This window comes from Colobus angolensis, unplaced genomic scaffold (genome assembly GCF_000951035.1).
Source record: "Colobus angolensis palliatus isolate OR3802 unplaced genomic scaffold, Cang.pa_1.0 Scaffold149, whole genome shotgun sequence".
Taxonomy (NCBI): domain Eukaryota; kingdom Metazoa; phylum Chordata; class Mammalia; order Primates; family Cercopithecidae; genus Colobus; species Colobus angolensis.
In genome coordinates, this window is record NW_012114588.1 from 600,028 (window position 1) to 627,717 (window position 27,690).

Here is a 27,690-nt window from a genome sequence, read left to right on the forward strand (position 1 = left end):
GGGGGGGCGGGGACTCCGGGAACGTGGGGTGCGGGTGGGAGCGCGGCGCGGGGCCCACAAACTTCCTCCGGGAGCCTCGCGGGGCTGGAGCCGGTGCGCGCTGGCCGCCCCTGCCCTCAGCCCGGTGCTGAGCTCCGGTGTATAGCGATGCTGGCGATCGCGGCTGGCGCTTGCCGCTCGGCATGTGACGTCCCAGGTGTTTTTCTACACGCCTCACATCCGCGCGTTTCAGAGCCACAGCCCCTGCTTCCACTAGAGCAGCTGAGGGACAGGGAGGCTGAGTAAATTGCTGTTAACGAGAGGAATCATGGTTTGAGCCCATGGAGCCTGCAGGGCAGATCCCTAGAATGGGCTGCCTCCCAGAGGTGGGCAAGGCCTGAGATGCCTCAAAACAGTTCATGACGGGCCGGGCCACCCTCATCCCTGCCCCACTCACGGGCCATGTGGGCTCCCGTGTTCAGATCCGGCCTCTTTCATCGGCTTCCATCGCCAGGTATAAAAGCTTAGTGGCCTCTTGCTTCAGCAGAGCCTCGCAGGTAGCTTACTGTTTCTCCACCTGATCCACCTTTCCAGAGAGCAGGGGGGAAATTGGGGTTGTGAGAACATCCTAGAAAGAGTGGATGGGTTTGCAGCATTCAGCAAGGGATGCAGGGAGCTCACACCCTTAAGTAAAAGGGGAGAAGGGACTTGCCCACTCAGCAGCAAGTGGCAGAGCTGGGGTTGAACCCTGACCGTCTGGCTGGTCTGTGTGTTCTTCCTTAACCCCTACCGGTGCTGCTTCTCTCCTCCAGGGGGAAAATAGGGAAAAAGAAGTACAGGTGGTTGAGTCGCAGAGGCTTCCCAGAGGAGGAAGGGATGGGAGGGACATCACCTGTGTCTGGAGGATCAGCCAGATGTGACTAAGGAGGGTAGCTGGGGATTGAGTGACCCCAGCCCAGGGGTCCCTGACAACCCAGGTCTCTCCATGTCAGTTTCTGCTGGATTTCTGGAAGCCGGGCATCTGCAGGACCAGCTTGTCCAAGCCGGTGGTTTTATACCCAGGGGACTGAGGTCCAGAGACCTCAGGTGATTTGCTTAGATTCCCAGAGCATGTTGCCAGCTGAGCTGGTCCAGCACCCGGTGTTCTTCCTGGACGAGACTGCCTCTCAGCTAACCCAGGACGAGGGGTGTTGCCCCAAGGATCAGAGCCTGGGCAAGGGGATAGTCTCCCAGCCACACAGCGCCTCCGTTGTGTTTATGGAAGCTGGACTTGGACTGAGTGGCTCACTGTGCCGCACACTGCGGCTGTCCTGAGGGGTCTTGTCTCCCCTTCCTGCCCTGCTGGCCACAGCACTCCATCTCCTGAAACAAGAGTCTGGGGCCTTGGGCCGGGCGCGGTGGCTCAAGCCTGTAATCCCAGCACTTTGGGAGGCCAAGACGGGTGGATCACGAGGTCAGGAGATCGAGACCATCCTGGCGAACACGGTGAAAGCCGTCTCTACTAAAAAATACAAAAAACTAGCCGGGCGAGGTGGCGGGCGCCTGTAGTCCCAGCTACTCGGGAGGCTGAGGCAGGAGAATGGCGTGAACCTGGGAGGCGGAGCTTGCAGTGAGCTGAGATTCGGCCACTGCACTCCAGCCTGGGCGACAGAGCGAGACTCCGTCTCAAAAAAAAAAAAGAAGAGTCTGGGGCCTTGAAGAGGTATTGAACTAGCTGCTGCCAGGGGAGCTAGGAGGGTGCCTGGAAGGTCTTTCACGCCCCTGACAACACCAGCGGGTCATGGTGTGGCATTGGGTCCCTTGCTGTTGATTGGGCCGAGAAGGGCCAGCCTTTCCCAGGATGCTTTCAGATGTCCTCACAGAGCACTGGGTTTCACCTGGAGGTCATAAATTGCCCATTGTCACGATTCAGAAGCCAGACCAACCTAGCAAGAAGTTGAGCCTTCCTCTGAGAAGGAGAGTGCTGTGACAGCGAGGAACCAAACATTGACTCCGGCTGCAGTGTGGGTTTTGAATGACCCTAGGGAGGGCATGTAAGGAGAGCTGTTTTTGGAAGGCGACTTGGCTGGGTGGGTGTTTGCAGGCTCAGCATAGAGATGGCAGAGAGGAAGATGTAGAGGGAGCGGGCAGGTCAGCCCCACTTTGTGCTTTAGGATTGGCTGAGGCACCTGGGAAGGAGGCTGCTTCTCTGAAGGACTGAGTCCTCCCACAGCCTCAGTCAGGGCCCATCCTGGCTTCCCCACGCGTGGAGTCCTCTTCCTCCCATGATTGTTACTGATGGGAGCAGCTGATGGCTGGAAGCACAGCACACTGTCTCCTCATGAAACCTCCAGGGCGGGCCATACTGTTCTCCCATTTTATGGATGAGGAAACCAAAGCTTGGGGAAGTTGGGCTACCTGCCCCACATTACCCAGCTGTGAAATGGCAGGCCCCTGCCTCGCACCAGAACTTCAACTGTCAGCCCAGCTTCAACCTCCAGGTGCTCACGGAGCCCCTTGGCTGCTTCTCTGCACCCATGGGAAGCCACCATGGTCAGCGCAGATGCCCCAATTTCACTTCCCTGTGTCCAGGCCATTGGGAAGGCTGTGACTTTTAGGCCTCCCTGTGCCCTGGACGCTGCTGCTCGGGTGCCTGTCCTCAGCCCCCTTCAAACGATGCCCAGGATCCGTGCTCTGCCAGCACATCCCTGCACACACCACCGTCCCGCCTCTGGGGCTCTATTGGCGTTTACTGGGATTGTCTCCTATCTAGTGTTTGGGGACAAAGAGGGTGCAGCCTCCCAGAGGATATGCAGCAGAGCCTCATTCTGGAAGTCAGAGTCCCCTGTACCCCTCCCATTTCCAGGCTCACCCCTCCCACTCACTCTCCTGCTGCTGTGCGCTCTCTCTGAGCAACCACCGCACCCTGGGCACACATTGGGTGGTCCCCTCCCTCTGCCATCTGCCCTGCTGGTGAGCACAGCTGTGTTTCAGGGCGACCGCAGATGCCCCGTTTATTGGCCTCTGTCCTGTGGTATCTGTCACCAGCTGCCCTGGGAGGTCGTCCGTCTTGTCTTGCTCATGTTTGCATCTCTGCCAGCCTAGCGTGGTTCTTGCTTAACTGATGGGATGTTCCGCTCGCACCAGGCTGGGGTCTGACCCTAGAATGGTGGATTGGGGTGTTTTCCATCCTGGTGTTGGAGTTACTGCTGTGGATTCAAGTATGTTTTGCTTGGAGATGGGCAGTGCCAAGTTCTGAGTTGCATTTTGATGCTGCTGTCGCTGAAGCCCAGGAGGCCTCTTCTCTGGTCCTTCTGGTTCAGTGACACGCAGTGTTGCCCACCTAAGCAGGAAGTGCAGGCGAGGAGCTGCTTGGGAGGCTGGCCTCTGGCTCGCTGGGCCCCTGAGGGAACCTCTTACAGTCTTTCCAACCCCCCGCTGGGGCCAGCACATAGTGTCCAAGGTCCCGAGCAATGTACTAGGCCCCTGTCTGAGGAGGTGGTGATTTCCCAGGGCTGGACAGAGACTCCGGGAGATGGCCAGCCTGCTACAGCCACTGAGCTCCCCAGGGCAGGGACCAAGCCCCATCCAGTGCCCCCTCCCTGGCACATTCCTAGGCTGAGGACCCAGTGCTGGGCTCACACCCAGAACAGAGCCCCTCCCACCTGCAGGGAATAGTGAGGCGTCCCACAGGAGCTTTGTTTTAGTACATGTCCATGCTCAGGGCTCTGGAGTGGTGTCATCATTAAGGACACTTGCCCGTCTTGTTTTCCCTCAGTGTGTATGTTGGGCTTGTGAACGGGGCAGGTACAGAGCGTGCAGCTGCCCTAGCTTTTTCTGAGGGACCCATCTCCCTCCGGGCTTCCTCAGGCTTCCCAGGGGCTCAGCATCGAGCTAGCAGGAGCTGGGTGAGTGGCCTCCAGGCACTCGTGTCCACCCATCCAATGGGAGCTATAGGGCCAGCTGCTGTCTCCCCAGAGCTGGGACCGTTATGGGCAGGGGCAGCCCCTCCAGGCCCGAGCTCCTCTCTTGCTTGTGCTGCAGGGACATTCTGTCTTGTCACCTCAAACCTTGTACACCAACTGTGGTTTGTCCCAGAGTCAAGTTAAGGATGGAGGTTGTTAGCTTACAGAAGAGACGTGAGCTTGAGGGATTTATCAGGGAAACTTGGGGGCGTCTCCCAGAGCAGAAACAGGGTCCAGTCTAGGCTGGCTCAGAAGAGATCAGCCCAGATGCTGCCTCAACAGGCCTGGCAGAGGCACGCATAGGCCGGGGGCCAGGACTGCCCCCACCTGCATGGGACCTTCTCCGAGCTGTGGACAGTGTTTCACATGAGGTCATGTGTCTGACGCCGCTGCGCTGGCGCCTGGGGGACCTGCAGTTCATGGCCAGCTCCCCATCGCCCCCTGGCCTACCTGCCTCTTGGGACTTTTTAGGGCTTGCCCACAAAGGCATTGTGGGAGAGGACCCCCTAGCAGGTAGGGCCCGCCTGGCCAAAGTGGGTGGCAGCTGCTCTGGCCATGAGAGAGCCCACCCTCAACTCTGGCAGGGATTACCCAGGGCTGAGAGTGACCGGAGTTAGAGCTGCTGGCCCCAGGGACAAGGGCTAATCCCTTGTCTCCCCCCCGCCCCTTCCAGGCCGGCTCATTCTAGATCAGTGGAGCCATTTCCCTAGCAACAGAGCTGGAGATTCAGAATGGAAACATGACTTCCTGGGGTGGGCGGGGCTTCATGGCAGGCGCCCTGGACAGAAGCCACAGCCCCTGCTCAGCTGTCATTGGTCCCCCAGGCAGGCTCAAGGGTTGACCTTCCTTTTCAAACAGGCCCGAGGGGCCCTCCATGGGGATAGGAAGCCCATCACCCAAAGGCAGTTAGGTGCAGTGCCTTGTCCCGGCATGGGGCTCTGGGGTAGGGGGTCACACAAGCAGGTCATCACCCATCAGGATACACCCCTGTGCACAGTTACAAAGAAGCCTGTAAAACAGGTAGTAATTAGCACAGAGAAAGCCACGTGCTTAGTTGCCCGGGAGTGCTAGATGCGGGCACTGCAGCAGAGCAGGTCTCCACATGCCCCAGAGCGAGTCTCCTGCCCTGGCTGTTTGTGTAGTCGGCGCCCGGTGGCGCTGTCCTAATGCCAAGCACTGAGCGCCTCTCTGCATTCTCCTTTAGGATCCTCACAGTGGCCTCTCCTGAGGCAGGGATGCTCAGCAGCCCCCTTTGACAGGTGAGGGATGAGACGGCGGCCCTAGAAGGCAGAGCTGCTCTCCGAGGCTGTGCCTGTTGCCGTGCTGCCTGCCTAGCTGGCTGGCTCTGTTTTGTCACTGGTCCACAGGCCTTGCCCACTGTCTCCGTGCTGTTGACAAGATGTAGCAGTCCTTGTCCCCTGTGAGGGCTCGGGCCTGTGCTGGGGCAGGGGGTGTGGGGTGAGAAGGGTGTGGGCCGAGGCTGCTGAGGGAGATCCCAGCTGCCCTTGTGGGCCCCGGGCCTTCCCCGCAGGGCCTGGTCCCATCTCCCCTTCTCTCCCAAGCCTCGCCACCCTCAATGTAACTTGGCTTTTTTGGGTACGTACTCTAGGCCAGGCACTGTTAAGTGCATCCCACGAGCAGTCCCTTGCGGGGAAGGTGCTTTTGTCCCCAACTGACAGGTGATCAGAGATCTCCCTTCATCTGCCCCTGGTCAGAAGGGGGTGGAGGGGAGGGCTGGGCAGCAGCAGTGGTGTCAGAAGCAGGAGCCCTGCTTCTCAGGGCCCAGCCTCTGGCCTCTGGCCTCTGGCCAGCCGGATGGGTTAGGGGCAGAGCTGGCTCTTTGCTGAGCACAACACCTTTCTGTCTTGTGTCACTGCATCCTTGTAGCACGCAGAAGCCAGGGTGATGTGGACACTGAGGCTGAGAGCACAGGAACTTCCCGGGGCTCTGTCCTCCTTTCTCTGAGCAGCACCTTAGGATGAAAGGCCAGAGGGCCATGCTGTCTGGTCCTGTGGACAAGGGGGGCTGTCTGTGCAGGGAGTGGCTGCCCACTTTGGCAGGGGCCCAAGCGGTGTCCTTGAGCTGGAGGTGGCCCATGGGGGAGAGGTGGGGAGTCGGAGCAGCAGAGTTGGGGCCCCAGGGCTCCCACAGCTGCTGCCTGTCACGCACATTGTTTCTGGATTCCTGGAACTGGGGGGGTTTGTTGGGCAGTGGCGGTCTCTCTCCCTACCCCTTCCCAGGCCCCCAGTGTCCCACAGCCAATGAGGAGGGTAGAGGGGGGCCCAGAGCATAGATCCCCCAGTGTCTGGGCTGGGATTATCCCGAGGCCCCACCTGTCACCACACGTGTAGCCAGCAAGGGCCACTGTCCCCTCCACCAGAGAGGGTTGGCCCCAGGCTGGGCAGCTGTCACTTGCTCCCTCCCCTCAGCCTCCTTGGCTCTCACGTCCTAGGACTCTCTCTCTCTGGAGCACAGGAGTCCCCTTTCAATCTGGAATATCCCTGGGGCGCACCCTTTCTGCAGCCCAGGATCGAGGACCTCGTAGGAAAGGGGGGGTCCTAGAACCTGGTCCCAGTCAGCCCTGTGGTTTGGCCAGCCCTGGCTCCTGTTGCCCTCCATGTGAGCCCCAGGTCACCAGGAGCTGGTGGCCCTGGGTCCCCATGTGGCTGCACTGGAGCTTAGGGATCTGGTGAGGCTCCAGCTGGCCTCCTCCCCTTGAAGACTGAGAAGCCCAGGTTGGCCGGGGCCTCCCTGTCTGGTCCTCCTGGGTGGACGCAGCTGCACCCAGTCTGCGTTCCTCTCCTTCAGAGCCCATGTTCCTCCTGTCAGCCTGGGGCAAGCATGTCCAGCTTTGCGTCCCCAGATCCCACTCCTAGTACCTTTTCCCTGGTGGCCCTGGGGCAGGGCATGGAGATCCCTCTCCAGCAGGTGCTGGGGTCTTCCAGGCTGACCCACTCTTTCCTTGGTCCACAGGATGAAGCCAACGCACACGATGGTCAACTGCTGGTTCTGCAACCAGGATACGCTGGTGCCCTATGGGAACCGCAACTGCTGGGACTGTCCCCACTGCGAGCAGTACAACGGCTTCCAGGAGGTGTGGGTCACAGGCAGGCGGGCGGGTGGGCTCGTGGGGGTGGGGATCCTGAGATTGCACCTGGAGACCACCAGGTGTCCCTGCCCTGCCTCGGGGATAGTGGGCCCCACACCCTGTCCTCTCCAGGCCCTGAGCATAGTGTGTCATGTACATTGTCTCACTCGATTCTCACCACTGCCCTGGCACTGTCCCCTCACTTGAGGAACCCGGCGCAGGGAGCCATGGCAATTTGTCCAAGATTATACCACTAAAAGTGGCAGATTTCGGGTTCACACCCAGGTCTTTCTGGCTCTGCGTCTCATTCTCTGTACTATATCAGGGCTAGCAAACCTTTTCTGCAAAGGGCCAGATAGTATTTTCAGCTTTGGAAGCCATTTGGTCTCTGTCACAACTACTAACCCTGCTGAGCCACCATAAATAATACAAGAGTGACTTAGCCTGCCGGTGTTCCAATAAAACTTGACTGCAGAAATAGGCAGCTCCTCCACGGGTCATAGTGTGCCGTCCCCTAGACTAGACCGGGGTTTGCAGACTGAGTTCCGAGAGGGTGGGGCTTTGAGGACAGACGCTGGCTAGAGGTGTGTGGGTGGGCGGCGGGCTGCAGGCCCTGCTCTGTGCTCCGGCTAGGTGGCCTTTGGGTTCCATGGAGATGTCTTGAGAAGAAAAGCAGCTGCTGTTGTGTGCAAAAAAATAAAAACGAATGGAGATGTTTGAGATCTACTGTCACTTGCCTGGAGCGGGCCCTCAGGGACATCACCAAGCCTGCGCCGGCTGGGAAGGCCTGCCTACCCACTGGGAAGAGGCTCCCCACCAACCCCAAGTCCCACCTCTATCCCGCAGAATGGTGACTACAACAAGCCGATCCCCGCCCAGTACATGGAGCACCTGAACCATGTGGTGAGCAGCGCACCCAGCCTGCGCGACCCCTCACAGCCGCAGCAGTGGGTGAGCAGCCAAGTCCTGCTGTGCAAGAGGTGCAACCACCACCAGACCACCAAGATCAAGCAGCTGGCCGCCTTCGCTCCCCGCGAGGAGGTGAGGCCGGGTTGGGAGGGGAGGGGCCCTGGCTGGGGCTGGGGGTGCTTAGAGCAGCGCGGGGAGAGGCACATGCAGAGTGCTGGCTCTGGGCCTCTGGCCCCTGCTCTGCTAGACAGCGGCTTTTCTGTCCTGAGTGCCCAAAGGGGCCCCTCATCCTGGCTGCTGCCAGCACATTCCAGGATGTGTTAGTTCTTCCATCCCCCGTTGGAGCTGAGCTGCTTCTCCCCGTGTCTTACAGTCACCGCTATCTGGGTTCCAGGCCTAGGAACACTGTGGAAACCTCAGCACCTGCCAGTCCAGAGGAATTTGTCCCTGGGCAGAGGGAGGAAGGGATCTTGGGCTCCAGGTGGGGCCCTTTTGAACCCACTCTGTCCTGTTTCTCTGAATCAGCCTTGCCTGCTGGTGGCCCCAGCAGTCTGCTGTGGGGTTGGTAGAGGATGCCACTGGCTTCTAGGAAGAGGGGGAAGCTAGACATTGCTGAGAGGCTTGGCATTAGGAGCTGGGCTGAGCCGGGAGCCTCGCCTCGCCTGTGCCCTCCATGGAGTCCAGGAGCCTTGCTTACTGGCTGCTCCTTTCTGCCCTCGGCCAGCCCAGGGGACCTGTCACCTCAAGAGGCAGGTCCCAGCTGGAGCCCAGAGACGCTGGCTTTCCTGGGGTCCAGTCTGGGAGGGAGGGAGAACAGAGGTGAACTCAGGCCAAGGCACGGATGGGAACCTGCGGGAAGGGGAAGGCAGGGGTGACTTGGCAGCCAGGCAGCTTTTCGGCATGCTTGGTCCCAGCAAGGGATCACACTCCTGACCCTCCCGGCCCTGCAGGCCAGAACATTTGCTCCCTCAGAAACAGGGAGAGTCACAGTGCTGCACATCTGAGGGATGGGAGGGAGGGGACTGGCTTCTGGGCTATTCCAGAAGCCGAAAGAAACCTTCACCTGCCACAAAGAGACAGGCCTGGCCAGGGGTTCTCTAGCATTCAAGGGGAAGGGCAGGCACCACAGTCTGGGTTGTCCATCTGCCCCAGTCCAGGCAGTGTCAGCCCGCAGCCACCTTTCCCCATGTTCACCCACCTTCTTGGAGCTCTGTATCTGGGGAGCAGACCCTGAGCTCCTGGCCTGCAGATGCATCCCTGGAGCAACAGACATCCCTGGAGCAACAGAATCTTGTTAGTGTCCCCATCACTTGTGGGCCCTGCCCTGGATTGGCTCTCACTCCCGGTAGCCCACATGGGTATACACAGTAGGCATTTGTCCTGTTGGGCAGAGGGAAAGCAGGTTCAGAGTGGGGTCGACTTACCCCGATCATCCCCTAGTAAGTGGCAGGTCAGGATCTGATTCCATGTCTGACCTGTAAGACGGAGGCAGCTCAGCCACCCCTGCAGACGCCGAGCCCGTTCCCTCCACCCCGCAGGGCAGGTATGACGAGGAGGTTGAGGTGTACCGGCATCACCTGGAGCAGATGTACAAGCTGTGCCGGCCATGCCAAGCAGCCGTGGAGTACTACATCAAGCACCAGAACCGCCAGCTGCGCGCCCTGCTGCTCAGCCACCAGTTCAAGCGCCGGGAGGCCGACCAGACCCATGCACAGGTGAGAAGCGGCGTCCACAGGGCGGGGGTGGGGGCGTTGAGTTTGTTCAGGAAACCCTCCCAGGAGACTGGGCCCCAGTGACCAGAGGGTAGCCCTTCGGAGCTGAGCCTCTTTATTTTTACTTATTTTTATTTTATTTTATTTTACTTTTGAGATGAAGTTTTGCTGGGATCACAGACATGCGCCACCACATCTGGCTAATTTTGTATTTTTAGTAGAAACAGGGTTTCTCCATGTTGGTCAGGCTGGTCTCGAACTCCCAACCTCTGGTGATCCACCTGCCTTGGCCTCCCAAGGTGCTGGGATTACAGGTGTGAGCCACTGCACCTGGCCTTTTTTTTTTTTTTTTTTAAACAGAGTCTCGTTCTGTCACCCAGACTGGAGTGCAGTGGCACAATCTCGGCTCACTACAACCTTGCCTCCCGGGTTCAAGCGATTCTCCCATCTCAGCCTCCCAAGTAGCTGGGATTACAGGCAACTGCTATCATGCCCAGCTAATTTTTGTATTTTTGTAGAGATGGGGTTTCACCATGTTGGCCAGACTGGTCTTGAACTCCTGACCTCAGGTGATCCTCCTACCTTGGCCTCCTGAAGTGCTAGGATTACAGGCGTGAGCCACCACACCCAGCCTTTTATTTATTTTTAATTTTTTGTTTTTGAGACACAGTTTCACACTGTCATCCAGGCTGGAGTGCAGGGGCGCGATCTCGGCTCACTGCAACCTCCTCCTCCCGGGTTCAAGCGATTCTCCTGCCTCAGCCTCCTGAATAGCTGGGATTACAGGCACGCATCACCACAGCTGACTAATACTTGTATTTTAGTAGAGATGGGGTTTCACCATGTTGCTCAGGCTGGTCTTGAACTCCTGATATCAAATGATCCACCAGCCTTGGCCTCCCAAAGTACTGGGATTACAGGCGTGAGCCACCACACTCAACCTCCAAGTAACTGTTTCCATCCTTTTGTCAAGTTCTCACCAAAAATTCCTATTGCGATTTTATTTATTATTTTTTTTTTATGTTTTTTGAGACGGAGTTTCACTGTGTCCCCCAGGCTGGAGTGCAGTGATGCGATGTTGGCTCACTGCAAGCTCCGCCTCCTGGGTTCACACCATTCTCCTTCCTCAGCCTCCCGAGTAGCTGGGACTACAGGCGCCCGCCACCACATCCGGCTGATTTTTTTTGTATTTTTAGTAGAGATGCGGTTTCACCGTGTTAACCAGGATGGTCTCGATCTGACCTCGTGATCCACCCGTCTCAGCCTCCCAAAGTGGTGGTCGTGCCCGGCCCTATTGTGATTTTAATTGGAACTGACATAAATGGACAGATAACTGGCAAAAGTTAACCTTAGAAGTACAGTAGTAAGTTATTCGGACCAGGAACAAAGTAGTCAGAATGAAAACCAAAAGCTCCAGGACAGGCTCCACCTGGTGCGCTGCTGTACAGACATGTGGCAGGGCAGAGGTGGCATGGCTGTGTCCCACCTGCAGACTGGAAACCATATACCAATCAGACCCAGGTCACATCTAGGGACACAAAGGGGTGGATAGGAGTTTCTTTGTGGGGGTAGATTTTACTACTTAACCTCCTTGCTACCATATCTATGAGTTTTTTTTTTTTTTTTGAGACGGAGTCTGGCTTTGTCGCCCAGGCTGGAGTGCAGTGGCCGGATCTCAGCTCACTGCAAGCTCCGCCTCCCGGGTTTACGCCATTCTCCTGCCTCAGCCTCCCGAGGAGCTGGGACTACAGGCGTCCGCCACCGCGTCCGGCTAGTTTTTTGTATTTTTTAGTAGAGATGGGGTTTCACCATGTTAGCCAGGATGGTCTCAATCTCCCGACCTCGTGATCCGCCCGTCTTGGCCTCCCAAAGTGCCGGGATTACAGGCTTGAGCCACCGCACCCGGCCATATATGAGTTTTTAAACAACCAGAATATTCTATCAACTGAGTACTATGATAAAAATTGGTTTTAGCCAGATGGTCCTGGGCTTAAATCCTGGAGCCACTGCATACCAGGTATGGGCTTTATACGTGGCCCTCTGCCCTGAGTGTGGTTTCCATAGCTGTAAACGGGTCCAGGACTTTGGAGTCCACCACCAAGGCTGCTAGGGAGATGAATGCAAATGCCAGGAAAGTGCTGAGAAACAGTGGGGCCACCCCAAAACCCATGCTCAGATACGTACATAACAGACGCATGGTGATACCAGTCACTGTCCCGGGACACCCACCCAGCTAACGACATGCAGGGGACTGGGGAGCGGGGTAGGGAGGTGGCCCCATGGGCATGTTGCTTCCCCAAAGTAAAGGGGCTCAACTTGGCCGGGCGTGGTGGCTCATGCCTGTAATCCCAGCACTTTGGGAGGCCAAGGCTGGTGGATCACCTGTGGTCAGGAGTTCAAGACCAGCCTGGCCAACATGGTAAAACCCCGTTTCTACAAAACAAAATACAAAAATTAGCTGGGTGTGGTGGTGGGCACCTGTCATCCCGTCTACTGGGGAGACTGGGGCAGGAGAATCGCTTGAACCCAGGAGGAAGAGGTTGCAGTGAGCCAAAATAAGGTCTCTACAATATGGAAAGATTTCTTTAAAAGGAGAGTGTGGTAGAGCAGCGCTCCTCCCCACCCAGAAGGGAGGCGGGCCAGTGGAACTCAGTGGTGAGTTTTTGAACCAAGCCCAGGATGTGTGGGAACGTGGGTCTGGCCGGAACCCCTCAAAGAGTGACACCAGTGATGACTGGGGGTGGCTCCCTGGCCATCTCACTAACCTGCCTCTCTTCCTCCTCTGCAGAGCTTCTGCTCCTCCACCGTGAAGTCCCCGGTCCAGGTCATCCTGCTCCGTGCCCTCGCCTTCCTGGCCTGCGCCTTCCTACTGACCACCACACTGTATGGGGCCAGCGACCCCTTCGCCCCGGGCACCACTGTGCCCCTGGCCCTGCCACCTGGTGGCAATGGCTCAGCCACACCTGACAATGGCACTGCCCCTGGGGCCGAGGGCTGGCGGCAGCTGCTGGGCCTGCTCCCTGAGCACATGGCGGAGAAGCTGTGGGAGGCCTGGGCCTTTGGGCAGAGCCACCAGACGGGCATCGTGGCACTGGGCCTGCTCACCTGCTTGCTGGCAATGCTGCTGGCTGGCCGCATCAGGTGTGCATGGGGCTGGGAGTTGACAGGCAGGAGCCTGTGTGGTGGATTACTGTCTAGGGTGGGGGCCAAGAGACCCCATTGGGTGCACAGCCCTAGGCTGAACTCCACCATGTCACTGGTATAAGCCCAGGGACTGGGAGTCATAGGTGAGGCGAAGCGGCACAGCAGACGCCCTCTGAGCCCAGTTGCCTCCTTCTCCTCCTCGGGCTCTGTTAAGTCAGGATAATGATAACCACCTGCCTCCTGGGTTGTGGGGGCTTACGTGGGAGGCTCTGGGGTTCCCTGAGTGGAAGCATGTCCTGTGAGTGCCGTGTCCCCGTTGCCCCTCCTCACCGACTCAGAGGAATTTTCCTTAGCCCTGTTACAGGCTGGAACTGAGAGGCCAAGGAGAAACACTGAGCCACCTGCTCGGAGCCGGGCAGCGTGTGAGTGTGAGGGGACTCTGAGCCCGCGCTCTCTCCTGGCTCTGGACTCTCTGAGCAGGGCCAGGTATAGACAGAGGAGGCAGAGGAGGCAGGAAGGAAGGCGTGGACCCAGGAGGTCTTGTCCTCCCCTGGGGTGACCCCACTGCTTTCCCTTTCAGGCTCCGGAGGATCGACGCCTTCTGCACCTGCCTGTGGGCCCTGCTGCTGGGGCTGCACCTGGCTGAGCAGCACCTGCAGGCCACCCTGCCCAGCTGGCTGGACACGCTCAAGTTCAGCACCACATCTTTGTGCTGCCTGGTTGGCTTCACAGCGGCTGTGGCCACAAGGAAGGCGACGGGCCCGCGGAGGTTCCGGCCCCGAAGGTCAGAGAAGCAGCCGTGACTGCGGGGGGAGGACACACGATGCTCAGGCCCAGGCTTTGCCCGGTCCGAAGCGGGCCCCTCTCTGTCCTGCCTCTTTTCACCTGCTCACGCCCTCCCACCCCCACCCTACAGCCCCAGGTCCTGGCCCGGTCCCTCCACTGCCTCGAAGAGTCAGTCTGCCCCGCCTTTTCCTTTCCGGCACCACCAGCCATCCCCAAGTGCCCTGTAGCCACTCACCACTGCTGCCACCTCTCTAGCCAATGGCCCTTTCACTGGCCTGGTGACTGGAACGTGGGCAGCACCCACACAAGCTCTGACCCGTGGCTTCCTGCTGGTAGCACCAGGCACCCCCATCTCACAGTGCCGTTTCCTGGCTCTGACACTGTTGAGTGAGGAGCCTGGTCCTGTCTGAGCACCTGCACAGGGGTGGTGACAGTGGCTGCAGGCTGGGCCCCTGGCATGCCCTAACCACGCAACAGAGTGAGGCTGGGGCAACACAGAGCCCCCACCTGGCCCCTGAGGAGCACCTGCGGTCTGTCCCCTTGGTCCTGCTTGTGGCTGGACCGGCCCTGCAGGAGATGGTGGAGCCGTCAAGGAGGCAGGGCTGCTGCTCTGTGTCTGCTGCTCGGCCTCTTGCTCTGAGACCCTCCCGAGTCCCTGGGAATGGGGAGTGCAGTTCTTGGGCCCAGCCTGGCCTTCGCCGTGAGTTTGGGGAGTGAGACCCTGCCTGAGATGGGCAGTAGGAGCCTGTGTTGACCTTGGGGAATCTGAGCTTTTCCAAGGGTAAGGGACCCAGGGTATGCAGGCCTTCAGTGACATCAGGTTGTTGTCATCCTCTCCCTCCCTGGCCTGTCACGAGTTTCCCCAGGCCCTGGCAGTGGCTCTTGGATGCTGCCGAGGCACCTGCTCGCCATGACCCAGCCTCACTCTGCCCTCCGACTTAGGTGAGGGGGCAGCCCACAGACCTGCTCCTCAGTAGCAGGACCTGGCCAGGTCCCTGCTGTTCCCAGCCTCAGTTTACCATCTTTGAAATGAGAGGGACCCCTCTCCAGAGCCCTTGGGTGCCAGCCTTAGTGGGTGTGGGGATCACATGAGGTGGCTCTTGAGGACACTCTCTGGAAGTCAAGGGGCTGCCACGTGCAGAGCAAGTTCCCGGCCTGGGGGCTTCATCCAGGGGTCCCAGTCAAGAGTGGCCTGAGGCCATCCCCTGCCAGGCATGTTCCCTCTGGCTGCCCACTCCCTCGGGGCCCGCATGTCCTGCCACTCGCCACTCTGAGCACGAGCTCACCTTCCAGATGTGGCCAGGGTGTGCCAGCTCCTCTCTCCTGTGTGTTGGAACCCGGGGAGGCAAGAGCCGATCACAGGTGCATGGGGGTTACACCCGCCAGCTGGTCTGCCAGGATGGGAGTGGGGGCGGGTGCCAGGCCTCACTGCTGTGAAGCCGCCACGCCTGGGGGTCCTGGAGGCTGCCCTACCTCAGTGTTTGGGTAGCAACTCACACCTCACCCAGCTTCACGAGTGAGGAGCCCAGATGCATCGGGAGACCCTCAGGGGCTTCTGTGGCCTCTGTGCCCGATGACCTGTGGGGCTTCAGACAAGGCCTCAGCATTACTGGGCTCAGCTTGTTCTGTGTGGAGTGTGAGGGGAGAAAACCCCTCTGAAAAGATGTGGATGGGGCCACACTTCCCACTGGTTCTGCAGTGAGGAGTGGGGGTGGGTGAGCCGAAGCGGCCCCCAGTGGTGTCTGCCTGAGGGGCAGGGAACCACCCCGTTCTGCCTGTCCACTCACGCCACCCCCCACCCCACAAAGAGCCCATCTGAGAGAAGGACGTGGCGGAGCCAGGACGAGAAAGCGTCCTGTCGGCTGGCCATGCTGTTGCTTGCGTCTCGAATCTTCAGTTCTCGAGGAAGTGTTGACAGTGTGATGCTAATTTCTGCTTTTCTTGGCATTGGGTAGAAGCAGGACATCTGTGTGTATGTGTGTATTTAAATTAGATTATTTATAATAACCAGAGCCAGCCCTCGCACTGGCCAGGATCCTCCTGCCGAGCCGGTGTCGCTCCTGCCCTCTGCTGGGGTCCGGAACGACATCTCAGGAGGTAGCTCTCAGCAGAGTGAGGATTCCTGCCTTTTTTAGAGTTTTGTGTGACTTTCTAAATTATCCATCTATCCCTTAAAGTTTCACTATGTGGAGAAAATTCCAGCACTTTCGAGTGTTGTGGCAACAACCGAGGGAGTGCGGGCACGACTGTGTTGTGGCTTGTTGACTGGGAATGTCACCCCTGCCAGGGAGCTCCTCCTCACAGGGGACTTGGGACGGCCATCAGACCTTCCAGGGTCCAGGTGGGGTCATCCCAGTAACGGGTGAGCGTCTCTGAGACATAAGCGAGGTAGATTCGGCCATCCTCACTCTCAGACTTGGGGTCCCCACCCAGGCCAAGCAGACTCCATGTACCCCTTGCCTGGGAGCGACCCACAGGACGCAGCCTCCACGCCGCACCTGCCGCGCCCCTCCCTGCCCTGCCCGGGAAGGAACCTGGGACCTTTCTGTCTGTGACTGTTGCCGAGTCTCTGTCTCGTGTCGTAGAATTGTGGATAATTGTCTAGTGACCCTCTCATCACTGTAACCATCGCGCCTGGCCTAGATGTCGTGTTTTGGATGCTGTGCTTTCAATAAATGCCTCTGGGGCCCTGCTTTTACCCGCTGGCGTCAGGTGCCGCGTCTTTCTTCTTTTCTTTCTTTCAGAAGGGCTCTGTGCCAGGGCTGGGGGGGCAGCTGCGTTTGGGGTACAGACACGTCCACAGGAGTCAGGTTTGGGAGTCAGTGACAATGACACCAGCTGGCTTAGGGGGCCCGGCTCACCTCGCTCGCCTTTGCTCGATCATATTTTTTCCATCTCAATAAACTGCTGCTTAAAACGTGGTCTCTCTCCTTCCACTCCTGACGTGGGCTGGGATTGGGTCGGAGAAGACCAGACATCTCCCCTTGGTATCCGATGAGTGTATCCACGCCAGCACTCCCCAGAGCCAGCATCCAGGCCTGATCCTGGCCTCTTAATCCCTCTCTGAGACATGGTTTGAGGGCACAGGGCAGTCGGGGGGCCTCTCACCAAAGGAAATGTCAGCACCTTTGGAGTTCTCCAGGGTCCAACAGATCGGGCTCCTTTAGCTGGGGGATGCTTGCTGCGGCCCCCGTACAGAGCCCAGCCCCTCATGCCCAGCCCTGTGAGCGATTTACGAGGTCTTGTTCATTGAGTGATGTTCCCACATATCACAGTGAGGGGGTCAAACTGCCAAGGAAGTCCCCACAGCACCGTCTTCAGTGGCACCAAACTGGGAACAACAGCACCGGTGCCAGGTAGCCAGGAGATTCAGCTTTTAAGTACTGAGGCAGCCCCGGGTGGTGTGAGCAGGAGCTGGGAAGACTGAGGACGCACTGGCAAGACCCAGCCGCTCCTGCTGGAGGCGACCCCTCGGGGCCAGGAGCTGCGGGGCCCAGCTGACCACCTCATCCCCACAGCACACTAGGACCCTCCTTTCATGCGTCCCCCAACGGTACTTGCAGGTCACTGGGAGACCTGGTCACCCTTGGCTGACTCTTGGCTATATCTGTGCGGCTGGACAGGGTGGGCACAGGAAACCCAGAGTGGAGCCCTGCTGCCATCTGCTGGGGGCGCTGCTCGAGGCCAGAGCCCTGCCCCACAAGCTTCCTCCCATGGAGGGTCATGCCCTAAGGTCCCAGCCACACCTTCACTGCCCCTGCCTGAGGGTGCCCTCAGGGTCATTCCCTGAAGTCGCCGCGCTGTCCTGCCCGATGGAATCACAGTTCTAACATGACAACACAAAATCTCATCTTCTGTGTAGAGGTGGAGCCTTCCCTGGAGTCTTGAGGGCAAAGCAGCGGGCATTGGGCCTGGGAAGCACAGGTCAGTCAGTGGGCAGGGCAGGGGTGTGTCCAGTCTTGCTGTCCAGGCCCTTCCCCAGGGTCCCCAGGTCAGCTGCTTTGATGCCCAATTCCCCAAACACGGCCTCGCCTTTGGTTCCGAAGTCCCGGTGACCCCCTGGTACCTTGGAAGGCATTAGAAAGGGTACATGATTCTCTGGGAAGTCAACAGCTGGCCTCACACTTTCCTTATAAAACTTTTTTAGAGGGAAAGTAGCTGGGAGGTTGGTGGCGTGCGGCTTGGCTAGCGATCCCCGAGCATTCAGTCGTGATGGGCACAGGTCCCTTAGCCAGCCCCCGGCTCCTGCAGGGCCTGGGCCAGCTTGCCCGCTCACCAGCACGTTGTCCGCTGGGCTCCTTTGTCCCTTGGCACCGAGGTAAGGCTGGACCCCTGGAGCTCCGTCCAGACGGTGGACTAATGTATTAACTGCCTCTGTCCCTCTCTTCCCTCTGTAATTGGGTGCCTTAATCAGAAGCATGGTTGATGTTCTGGCGTGGGGCCATCGGGTCCTGCTGTGTGATTTGTACCATCTCGAGTTAAAGAGACACTGTCACCTTCCGTCTTTCAGGCAGCCTTGCGGTCGTTGACGGGTCTCTTGTAAGTTTGGTTTTGGCGTCTTCCCGTGAGAGCCTCTTCCAGGGGATTCCAAGGCCTGGCTGCCCCCAGTTCTGCTCTACCGGGAGCTTCAGAGGAGCTTCCAGAGTGCAAGGCCAGGGAGCAGGAGGCAGCCTCCTAAGGGGAGAGCTGTGGGAGAACTTCCAGGAATCATGCCTGGAAACAGAGTGTGCCCAGAGCCGTGCTGGGGCCTGACTTCCTGTGATCCAGGCCCGTCTGGGAGATGAGCCAGGGTGTCCCTGAGCCCGGCCGCTCTGTGGGGAGGCTCAGCACAGAACAAGAAGTGGCAAGGAGTCCAAGTCCATTAACCTTCAATGAGTGCCTGGCACGGGGCTGGGCATTTTTGCTTCAAGGCGAAAGGGTTGGCATGAGGTTGGCAAGGGCGACAGTGTCACTTTAATACCGAGACAAGTAGTGGAGATAGTTTGCTGTGAGTCGAGGGGGTAGGAGGGGGCATGCGGGGAGGGCCGGGTCTTGCTGGCACCTCCCAGCCACCCGCTCCTAATGGCGTGAATGCGGTCGGATTGCTTTTCTGCTTTAACTAACGCACGCCTTCTCTGGGACCCCAACTGAGGCCCCCACCTTGCACCGTGGGAGAGGGGTGGGACCCACAGAAAGGCTGCTTCCAGGACCTCCCGCTGACCCTCTTCTTGTCCTGTGCCTGACGGGCCCTTGCAGGTTCTTCCCAGGAGACTCTGCCGGCTTCTTCCCCACCAGCCCCAGCCTGGCCATCCCTCACCCGAGCGTGGGAGGCTCTCCAGCGTCTCTGTTCATCCCCAGCCCGCCCAGCTTCCTGCCCCTTGCCAACCAGCAGCTCTTCCAGTCTCCTCGACGGGCCTCACCCTCCTCACTGCCCGGCCGCCTCAGCCGGGCTCTCTCTCTGGGAACCATACCCTCTCTGACTCGAGCAGGTAAGGGGTGCCCAGGCATTGGCAGACAGGGCTGGGACAGAACTGTGGGTGGGTACATAGTGTAGGGAGGGCCGGGAGTGGTTAGTGTTCCTGCTACAGAGACAGGCAGAATGGAGCTTTGAGCCTCAGTTTCCCCTCAAAGAAATGGGGCTAGCTAGGAATAGGTGGCTCATGCCTTTAATCCCAGCACTTGTCGGCCGGGCGCGGTGGCTCAAGCCTGTAATCCCAGCACTTTGGGAGGCCGAGACGGGCGGATCACGAGGTCAGGAGATCGAGACCATCCTGGCTAACACGGTGAAACCCCGTCTCTACTAAAAAAAAATACAAAAAACGAGCCGGGCGTGGTGGCGGGCGCCTGTAGTCCCAGCTACTTGGGAGGCTGAGGCAGGAGAATGGCGTGAACCCGGGAGTCGGAGCTTGCAGTGAGCTGAGATCCGGCCACTGCACTCCAGTCTGGGAGACAGAGCGAGACTCCATCTCAAAAAAAAAAAAAAAAAAAAAATCCCAGCACTTATGGGGGGCCAAGGTGGGAGGATGGCTTGAGGCTGGGAGTTCAAGACCAGCCTGGGCAACATAGGGAGACGCTGTCTCTACAAAAAAGGTGTTTTAATTAACTGGGCATGGTGTCGTGCGCCTATAGTGCCAGCTATTTAGGCTGAGGTGGGAGGATCGCTTGAACCCAGCAGTTGGCAGCCGCAGTGAGCTATGATCACACCACTGCACTCCACCATGTGCAACAGAGCAAGACCCTGTCAAAAAAATAAAAATAAAGTGCCCAGAATTGCCACATCATCTGGGAACCCCAGCATGGCCCCTTAGTCCCAGCTCTGGTGACATGACCTTGGGTAAATGTGTGCACCGTGCTGTGCCCTTATCTTTTCCTCTAAAATTGCAACATGCCCCTCAGCAAATGGGGCCACTGCAGTTATTCTAGGGGAGGAGATGCTGATAACAGCCAAGGCCCTCTCCTCTCGTGCGGTTAAAGGGCAGGCCATTTTGCGCACATGCCGAGGTTTATATTAGGATGCTTTTGCTTTCCCCCTAAGCAGAGATACCCCCGTTTTCAGGGCGCCCCAGCCTGGTGGCACTTGAATGGAACTTGGGGTGGGAGGTGCCAGGAGCAGCCCTGCCCTGGGCCTGAGCACTCCGAGTAAACTGCACACTGGCCGAGGCGGTGGAGCTCAGGGACTGCTGTTTCAAGCCCCTTGGGAGGGGAGCATGGCAATCCCAGGGCCAGTTCAGGCCTCTGAGGCAGGGCCTCCCGCCGGTAGAGAAGAACAGGCAATCTCCCTGTTGAGGCTGAAGGCAGGGACACAGTAGCGGCCTGTCTGAGGCGGCAGCAGAGGTCTGTGGGGCACAAGCTTGTCTTGGAGTGTCCGGTGACAGATGGGACCCCAGTCTCCATTGCCAGGGTGGTTGGGAGGAGGAACCTGGTCTCCATCGCCGGAGGGTGGGTCAGGGGAAGGAGTTTCTGCAGGGCTTTGGCTCATGTCTTCAGAGACCCGCTGGAGCGCGCTCAGGCGCTGTGGCCAGAATCCAGCTTGCTGTCTCCCTGTCTGTCCTCAGTCTGCTCCCCTGCCGCACGCCTCATCTCTGCGTCCTGCAGCGCATGCCCAACAGGAAAACGGCCTCTCCCAGCATCCATAGAATGGGTTCTAGAAGGACCCTGGTTGGTGTGCTGGGCTCTTGTGATCACCCTTATCCAGCCTATCCCCTGGCCTGGTGAGGAGAGGGTTATCTGCGTGCTGCAACAGACCCTTCAGAGCCTGCAGGTGGCAACAGGACACAAGGCAGGCAGTCCCCAGGTCCCACATTCAGCTCTCAGCCAGCCACTTGGAACTGGGGCTCCTGCCCTTGGGGCGCAAGCACCTGATTTAGGAAAAGGCATCGTGGTCGCTGCTACCTGGGTTTGAGAGCGCAGGCAGTCAGGGCCTGCGATTAGTGGAGAAAGTGGGACTAGACGGCTGGAAAAGCTGGCCCTTGTGTGAGAAGAAGGGCATGGATTGAGGAGTGGACAATATGCCTGGTGTTGACTCTTCTCACCACCTGCCATGAGCCATGAGCCACTTTTTGTGTGTGTGTGTGTGTGTGATACGGAGTCTCGTTCTGTGGCCCAGGCTGGAGTGCAGTAGCGCCATCTCGGCTCACTGCAACCTCCGCCTCCTGGGTTCGAGTGATTCTCCTGCCTCAGCCTCCTGGGTAGCTGGGATTACAGGCGCACACCACCACACCCGGCTAATTTTTTTGTATTTCAGCATACTAGCCAGGATGGTCTCGATCTCCTGACCTCGTGATCCGCCCGCCTCGGCCTCCCAAAGTGCTGGGATTACAGGCGTGAGCCACCGCGCCCGGCCAACGTTTTGTATTTTCAGTAGAGATGGGGTTTCACCATACTAGCCAGGATGGTCTCGATCTCCTGACCTCGTGATCTGCCCGCCTCAGCCTCCCAAAGTGCTAGGATTACAGGCTTGAGCCACCATGTCCAGCCAGAGCCTCGGTTTCTTTATCTGCAAAAAGGGAACGTGCCCAGCACCCCTCAGATGGCAGTCCAAGGGATCCAGGAGCACCTGTGTTTTCATGAAAGCACATTTGTGAAGAGCAAAGGCTGGATTGGGATTTCGACAGAGTCTTTCTGGGGCCTCTGCACGTAGTTCACAGGCCTGACATGTCTGCTTCTCTCTGTCTCCAGACTCAGGCTATCTGTTCAGCGGTAGCCGCCCACCGTCTCAGATGTCTCGATCTGGGGAGTTTCCCATTTCAGGTGAGGAGGACAGAGAGCTAAGGGGGGGATGGGGCAGCGTGAGGCCCGGGCGTTCCAGAGCACAGTGGTTTATGTGAGCTTTGGGGTCAGACAGGCCTCAAGTGTGTGTTCACATCTCAGCCCTGGGCAAGTGACCCACACGCCTGTGCCTCAGTTTCCACTTGCGTGACATGGGAATGGCAGTCGCTAGGATCAGGTGGTACCATGCTGCTCTGCCATCCTCAGCGGCAGTCATGGCTGGAGCTGGTGCACCAGGCGCCAGCTGGCAGCAGGGCCTTCGGTGAGCTGGCCTTGTACCTCCAGGGTTTGCTGCTATCTGGCCTTGGCTCTCAGCTGATGGTGCCCGGGGCTTTGGTTGGAAATCAAGGGCAGGAGGTCGTGGCTGAGGCTCCAGGATCTCTCCCCTCCCTCAGGTGCCTGGTAGCGGGCAGCCACCTCCTCCCTCAGCTGTGCAGCAGAACTTCCCCCTGCCCCCAGTCTCTGCACCTTTCCTTTCTTCCCGGGTTAATAGAAGAAAGCCCCCAGAAATGAAATAGTGCATCGTAGCGTTGCAGTGACAAGAGCCCACGTTCACATCATCTTCCTCCCTCTCTCCAGATTACTTTTCTCTGCTGTCAGGGAGCTGCCCCTCCTCCCCACTCCCTTCCCCAGCGCCCTCCGTGGCTGGCTCGGTGGCCTCCAGCTCCGGCTCTCTGCGCCACCGCAGGCCCCTCATCAGCCCTGCCCGGCTCAACCTGAAGGGACAGAAGCTGCTGCTGTTCCCGTCACCCCCTGGAGAGGCCCCCACCACGCCCAGCAGCTCGGATGAGCACTCGCCTCACAACGGCAGCCTCTTCACCATGGAGCCGCCCAAGGTTCCCCGGAAGCCGCCCCTGCAGGACATGACGCACGCCCTGGGTAAGGCCTTCTGACAGCCCCGAGGGGCCGCGGGAGGGCCTCTGCTGCCAAGAGGCCTGGCTGTGCAGCGGTGGGGGGGCTCATCCTTGCTCTTGACTCCAGTGTGTGCCTTCCTGCCCTGGAGCTCTAGGCACCCCACTGTGGCTCTCATGACTCGAACCCTCTGGGACATTGTCCTCTACTGGCTGATTTCAGTTTCTCCTTTTGCAGTTGACCTTCAGGGTCTTCTGTTCCTTGGAACTGATCGAAAATACATCACGCATTGCCAGGTGCGTGTGGCCACAGATAGTTTCACTCAAATGGTGCTGTACTGCAAAGCATTTAAAATTTTTAAAGTTAGCCCCCAACCTTCAAAACCTACAACTTTCACATGAATTTGTAGATTTCCTTTTTTTTATTTTTGAGATGGAGTCTCACTCTGTCACCCAGGCTGGAGTACAGTGGCGTGATCTTGGCTCACTGCAACCTCCTTCTCCAGGGTTCAAGAGATTCTCCTACCTCAGCCTCCCAAGTAGCTGGGACTACAGGTGCGCACCACCATGCCCAGCTCATTTTTGTATTTTTAGTAGAGATGGGATTTCACCATGTTTCCCCGGCTAGTCTTGAACTCCTGTCCTCAAGTGACCCACCCACCTTGGCTTCCCAAAGTGCTGGGATCACAGGCGTGGGCCACTGCACCCAGCCTTGAATATTTAGATTTCCTGTGTCTCTTACAATGTCAGAGATCTGGTCACCTTGGCCACTGAATACTGGCAGACAGAGGTGGCACAACAGTGAAGCAAGGACCTGGCCCCCCACTGTCCAGGGTGGATGAGTGGCTTGGGACAGGCTGGCTCACCACTTCTGACAACTGTCCTTAGAGTGGAAGTGCAGTTGCCCCATGTCTGTCGCTGGGGGGAGCCATGAGCGCCACTGAGATGCACACTCTTCTCTTTGCAGACCTGAGATCCAAGCTGGAAAGAGGCAGTGCCTGCAGCAACCACTCCATCAAGAAAGAGGACGACTCTTCCCAGTCATCCACCTGTGTGGTAGACACCACCACCAGGGGCTGCTCGGAGGAGGCTGCCACTTGGAGAGGTCTGCACCCTGAGGTGTGGGAGGGGAGGGGGGCAGGCACGCATCCAGAGCCACCATCTCCCCCCTGGTGGGTCCAGAGCGCTGACAGAATCTTCCAGGACATTGCAGTCCCTGAGTGGCCAACAAGTAACCCACCCAGCGCCTCTGAATCCGGGATCAGGGACTCAGTAGATGGCACTTCCACCGGATTTGGGCCCAGATCTGCACTATTCCAGTAGCTTCTGGCCCCGGGCAGCTATTTAAATTAATGAATTAAAATTAAATCAAGTTTGAAATGTTGTTCCTGAGCTGCACTAGCCATATTTCAAGTGCTCAGTAGGCACCTGTGGCTCGTGGCTGCCATCCTGGCTGGAAGTGCCCGGAGAGCCTGGGCGCGCCAGGACCACATCACACTGGGGCTGCAGCCTGCATCAGGTGCCGAGCTGCCTGGCTCAGATCCCAGGTTCTCTGCTCACTGACCCTGGGCTCAGGGGCAAGAGACCAGATCATTGGTCCACATCGTCACTCCCCGGGTGGGGAGGGGGTGTGTATTGAGGGAGACGGATGGATCAGCAAGCAGGGCTTTTCCTGGGCAGATCATTTTGCACTGACTCTCGAAGCCAGTGCTGCCCCAGGCTGGAGGGTGGCCCGGCAGCTTGGAGGCCTTGGTGAGGACGCAGGCTGCGGCAGGCGGACCTGAGTTGGCCGCTTATTCCCTCGGAGGCCTGGACGGGGTGCTCCTGTCCCCAGCCCCCATGTCCTCATCTGTAAAGTGGCCGTTGTGGTCACTGCCTCATTGCCCAGGCCCCAGCTCACGACGGCCCAGCCCACGGCCTTGCTGGTGGCTCAGGGTTAGGAAAAGCTGTGCCTTCAGGGAGGCAGGGATGGGGGATCTTTCCTGCTAGGGAAGCCTTTGGCCAAGAGAATTAATTGGGAGTGAGCCTCACCAGCCTCGGGGAGCACCCTGCACAGAGCCTTGAGCTTCCCACAAACTGCATGCTCTGGGGGGCTGTTCACCCACACACACGTTTTGACGTCGTCTCTCCGCTTTGCAGGTCGTTTTGGCCCCTCCTTGGTCCGGGGCCTCCTGGCCGTGAGCTTGGCTGCCAATGCCCTCTTCACCTCGGCGTTTCTGTACCAGAGCCTGCGCTGACCCACTATTGGAGCCCCTCGGAGGGGAGCAACCCGGTGCCTGCTGCTTCACCACTGCCGGCCTCAGGACCCTCCCTGGAGGGGCTGCCGCCTCTGCCCTCATCTCCAGGGCCTTGACCTCACTGGACTGTGACTGTCCTCAGGACACCTGCCCCTCCTCACCTAACGGATCGCAGGGCTGAGTGTGTGTCTGGGATCACACTCTCTGCCGCCCGCCTCCTTGGCTGACGTCGGCTGTGTTTGGTGCTGACACTCTGATCCCGGAGCCAGGGAGCCCCAAGGGGCTGCATGACCCTGGGGTGCCCCACACCGTTCAGCCCTGCCTGGCAGGGACGCCAGTACTACTGTAACTGCAGCAGGAGCTGCCCGGCCTGCCTTCCGGCCCCACGCCCACAGGTGTGCTCACATCTTTGTACTGTACTCCCGTCCCACCTGGGGCGACCTCAGAGCCCCACTAAGCTGAAGGCCCCCGGGGGGAGAGGGAAGCATGGTCCTTGTCATCTGCCCTGTCTTGCCCCCTCTTGTGGAGTGGGCAGAAGGGTGCCCGGGATCCTCAGAGCTCCCAGGTCTGAGCAGCCAAAAGCCCAGCGCAAGCCCCTGCTCCACCCTCCCCAGCCAGATACCCCCCGCTTTGTGACCTCTGTTGACCTTCCAGGAAGCAGTCCCATTACCCTGAGAACGCAGAGAGCCCTGGCCCGCCTCGCCCTGTGTTTCCAGGGCTGCACGTCTGGTCCTTCAGCTGCGCATGGAACTGCAGGGCAGGCTGACGGGGGCCTTCAGATCTCAGATGAGACTGCACCCCTTCGCTCACCCTACTGGGTGCCTGCCTCCCTTCAGCCCCTGAGAATCCCATCTTCCCCTGGTTCTCCTGCCCACTCCCCTGCTGGGGCTCCTTCCTGGCACTGAGGAGGGGCCCTCCCAATGCTGTGAGGCAGAGAGGAGGGACTGTGCACCTGTGGCCATCAGAGCCCCCCCCGCCGTCCTGCCCTGGGCCTCGGACACGGGCCTGGGGCAGCGCGTGTCTGCTGGTCGTGTGCTTTTGCCAGTTGGAGAAGAATCAGCTGCTTCAGTGGATTCTGAGACTCACTGTGGGGCGGGAGGAAGGGTCTTCACTCTGCCATTCAGGGATAAAGTTTAATTTTATTTTTCTACACATTTTGCCAGGTCAGGCATTTTGCTAGTAAGCAGGATGCCCCCAACTCTCCCTGCCATGGAGGATTCATTTTTTTAAGCTTTGGGTGCTTTTTTAATACTTTTTTTTAACGTGGGGAAGGAGCTTGCTCTGACGTCACCCTCCTCTCCCCTGACTCCTGTCCTGAGAGCTGTGGATGCTGCCTCCTGCCCTGCCTACCCCTGAAACATGGGGGACGGGCCCCAGGACAGCGTCAGGACCTTTGAGTCCAGCTGCCCGCAATGGTTCCAACTCAGAGGCAGCGCCTCACGGTCCCCATTTTTGTATAGTGGGCGTGTGTGTTGAGGTTTTTTATTTTTTGCTTAACAAAACCAAACTCCATTCCCAAATGCCCTTCCTCTCTGGCTCTGAGGGCGCTCCCTTCTCAGCCAGGCAGCCTGGCCTCTCCTGCCCAGACCTGTGGTCCCAGCATCCCCCAGAGCCAGGGTACAGGCCCGGCGGGAGGGCGTTTTATGTTTTGTTTCAGACAGAAAACACAACCTTATTTTTCTTTACAAAAGCAAAAAAGGAAACCAAAAACGATACAGCCTTTGAATGATGCTTGCTGGCTGTTTGTATTCGTTTGCCTGGGCAGCTTGGGCCCTCCAGGTAGGGCAGGGTCCTGCTAAGGGGGCTCTCATCCACTTTCTCTTTCCTCTTCAGTGGGGGACTCGGGTTGGGGTAGCCACAGTGTGACCGGACAGTGTCCCTGGAGGGGCTTAGGGATTTGGACAGGAGACTCGCTGCCTGGCTGAGCCTGGGCCGGAAGGACACCCCAGAGTTTGCTGCACAAAGAAGAAGGGTGTCCAGGCAGGAAGCACTCAGCTCAGCTCTTCAGAAAACCTGAGTCCACCAGTCATCCCTGACAGTCCTTGCCCCTGGCTGCAGGGACCAGGGTCAGCATGTAAAAAAGACCTTGTCTTTCTCAGAGAGGGCTTGGAGCTGCTGCACAGCTCCAGGCTGAGGCGGCAGGGATGGGGAATGGCCAGGATGTCACAGCACAAGCTCTGGGGTCACCTTCCTGGTGACAGATCTGCGTTTCTGTTGGCTTCAGTTTGACACGGAAGTAACAGGACGGCCATCCAGGGCTGTTGTGAGGACCTTAAGCCACAGCACAGTGCAGAGGGAGCTCTACCACGGTGGCCTGTCATTCTGGCTCAGTGCCCAGCGGGCAGGAGGACCACAGCCAGTGAGTGGCAGGGGACTGGCTCCCAGGGGATGGCAGGACCAACCTGAATCAGACCCTGAGGGCAGATGAGGGTGCAGGGCTGGGCCGGCTCCCCATCAGGAGCTGTCTGCAGTGGGAGCCACAAACGCCTCTGAGCTCTGAGCTCACTAACCTCAGGTCCTCAAGATGTTGGGAACATCATGTTTAAACCTGAGGTCCAGCAGCCGCTTCAGCTCCTACCCGGGCTTGGCAGCCGCTTCAGCTCCTACCCGGGCTTGGTGTGGAGAGGCCAAGTGAGGGCAGCAGAGAGCCGAGCGCCGTCAGCTGGGAGGTTCTCCCCGCCTTGGGAGCACCAGTAGTAACGCCATCTATGGTTTTCTTATCAAAAGGTAACACATTTATGTAGAAAACCTAGAAATAGAAGTGAGCAAAAAAAAAAAAAAAAAAAAACCTCA

At 58.6% G+C, this 27,690-nt stretch overlaps 1 protein-coding gene across 1 annotated transcript; it reads left to right on the plus strand.

Moving 5' to 3' along the window:
• The first annotated feature begins 146 nt into the window (after positions 1-146).
• TMEM201 (transmembrane protein 201) lies at positions 147-26,628 on the plus strand. Its single transcript, XM_011935773.1, has 11 exons — positions 147-536; positions 6,897-7,017; positions 7,858-8,052; positions 9,459-9,635; positions 12,421-12,773; positions 13,357-13,560; positions 18,798-19,030; positions 21,720-21,791; positions 22,389-22,688; positions 23,628-23,765; positions 24,800-26,628. The coding sequence occupies exons 2-11, from the start codon at positions 6,898-6,900 to the stop codon at positions 24,895-24,897; spliced, it is 1,890 nt and encodes a 629-aa protein (XP_011791163.1). The 5' UTR covers positions 147-536; position 6,897; the 3' UTR covers positions 24,898-26,628.
• The last annotated feature ends 1,062 nt before the right edge of the window (positions 26,629-27,690 follow it).

Excerpts from the sequence above, each read along its gene's own strand:
- TMEM201 (XM_011935773.1), top strand. The coding sequence starts at position 6,898 with ATGAAGCCAACGCACACGATGGTCAACTGCTGGTTCTGCAACCAGGAT. Across the intron at positions 13,561-18,797 it reads CGGAGGTTCCGGCCCCGAAG|GTTCTTCCCAGGAGACTCTG; the intron begins GTCAGAGAAGCA and ends GGGCCCTTGCAG. Across the intron at positions 22,689-23,627 it reads GGACATGACGCACGCCCTGG|ACCTGAGATCCAAGCTGGAA; the intron begins GTAAGGCCTTCT and ends TTCTCTTTGCAG.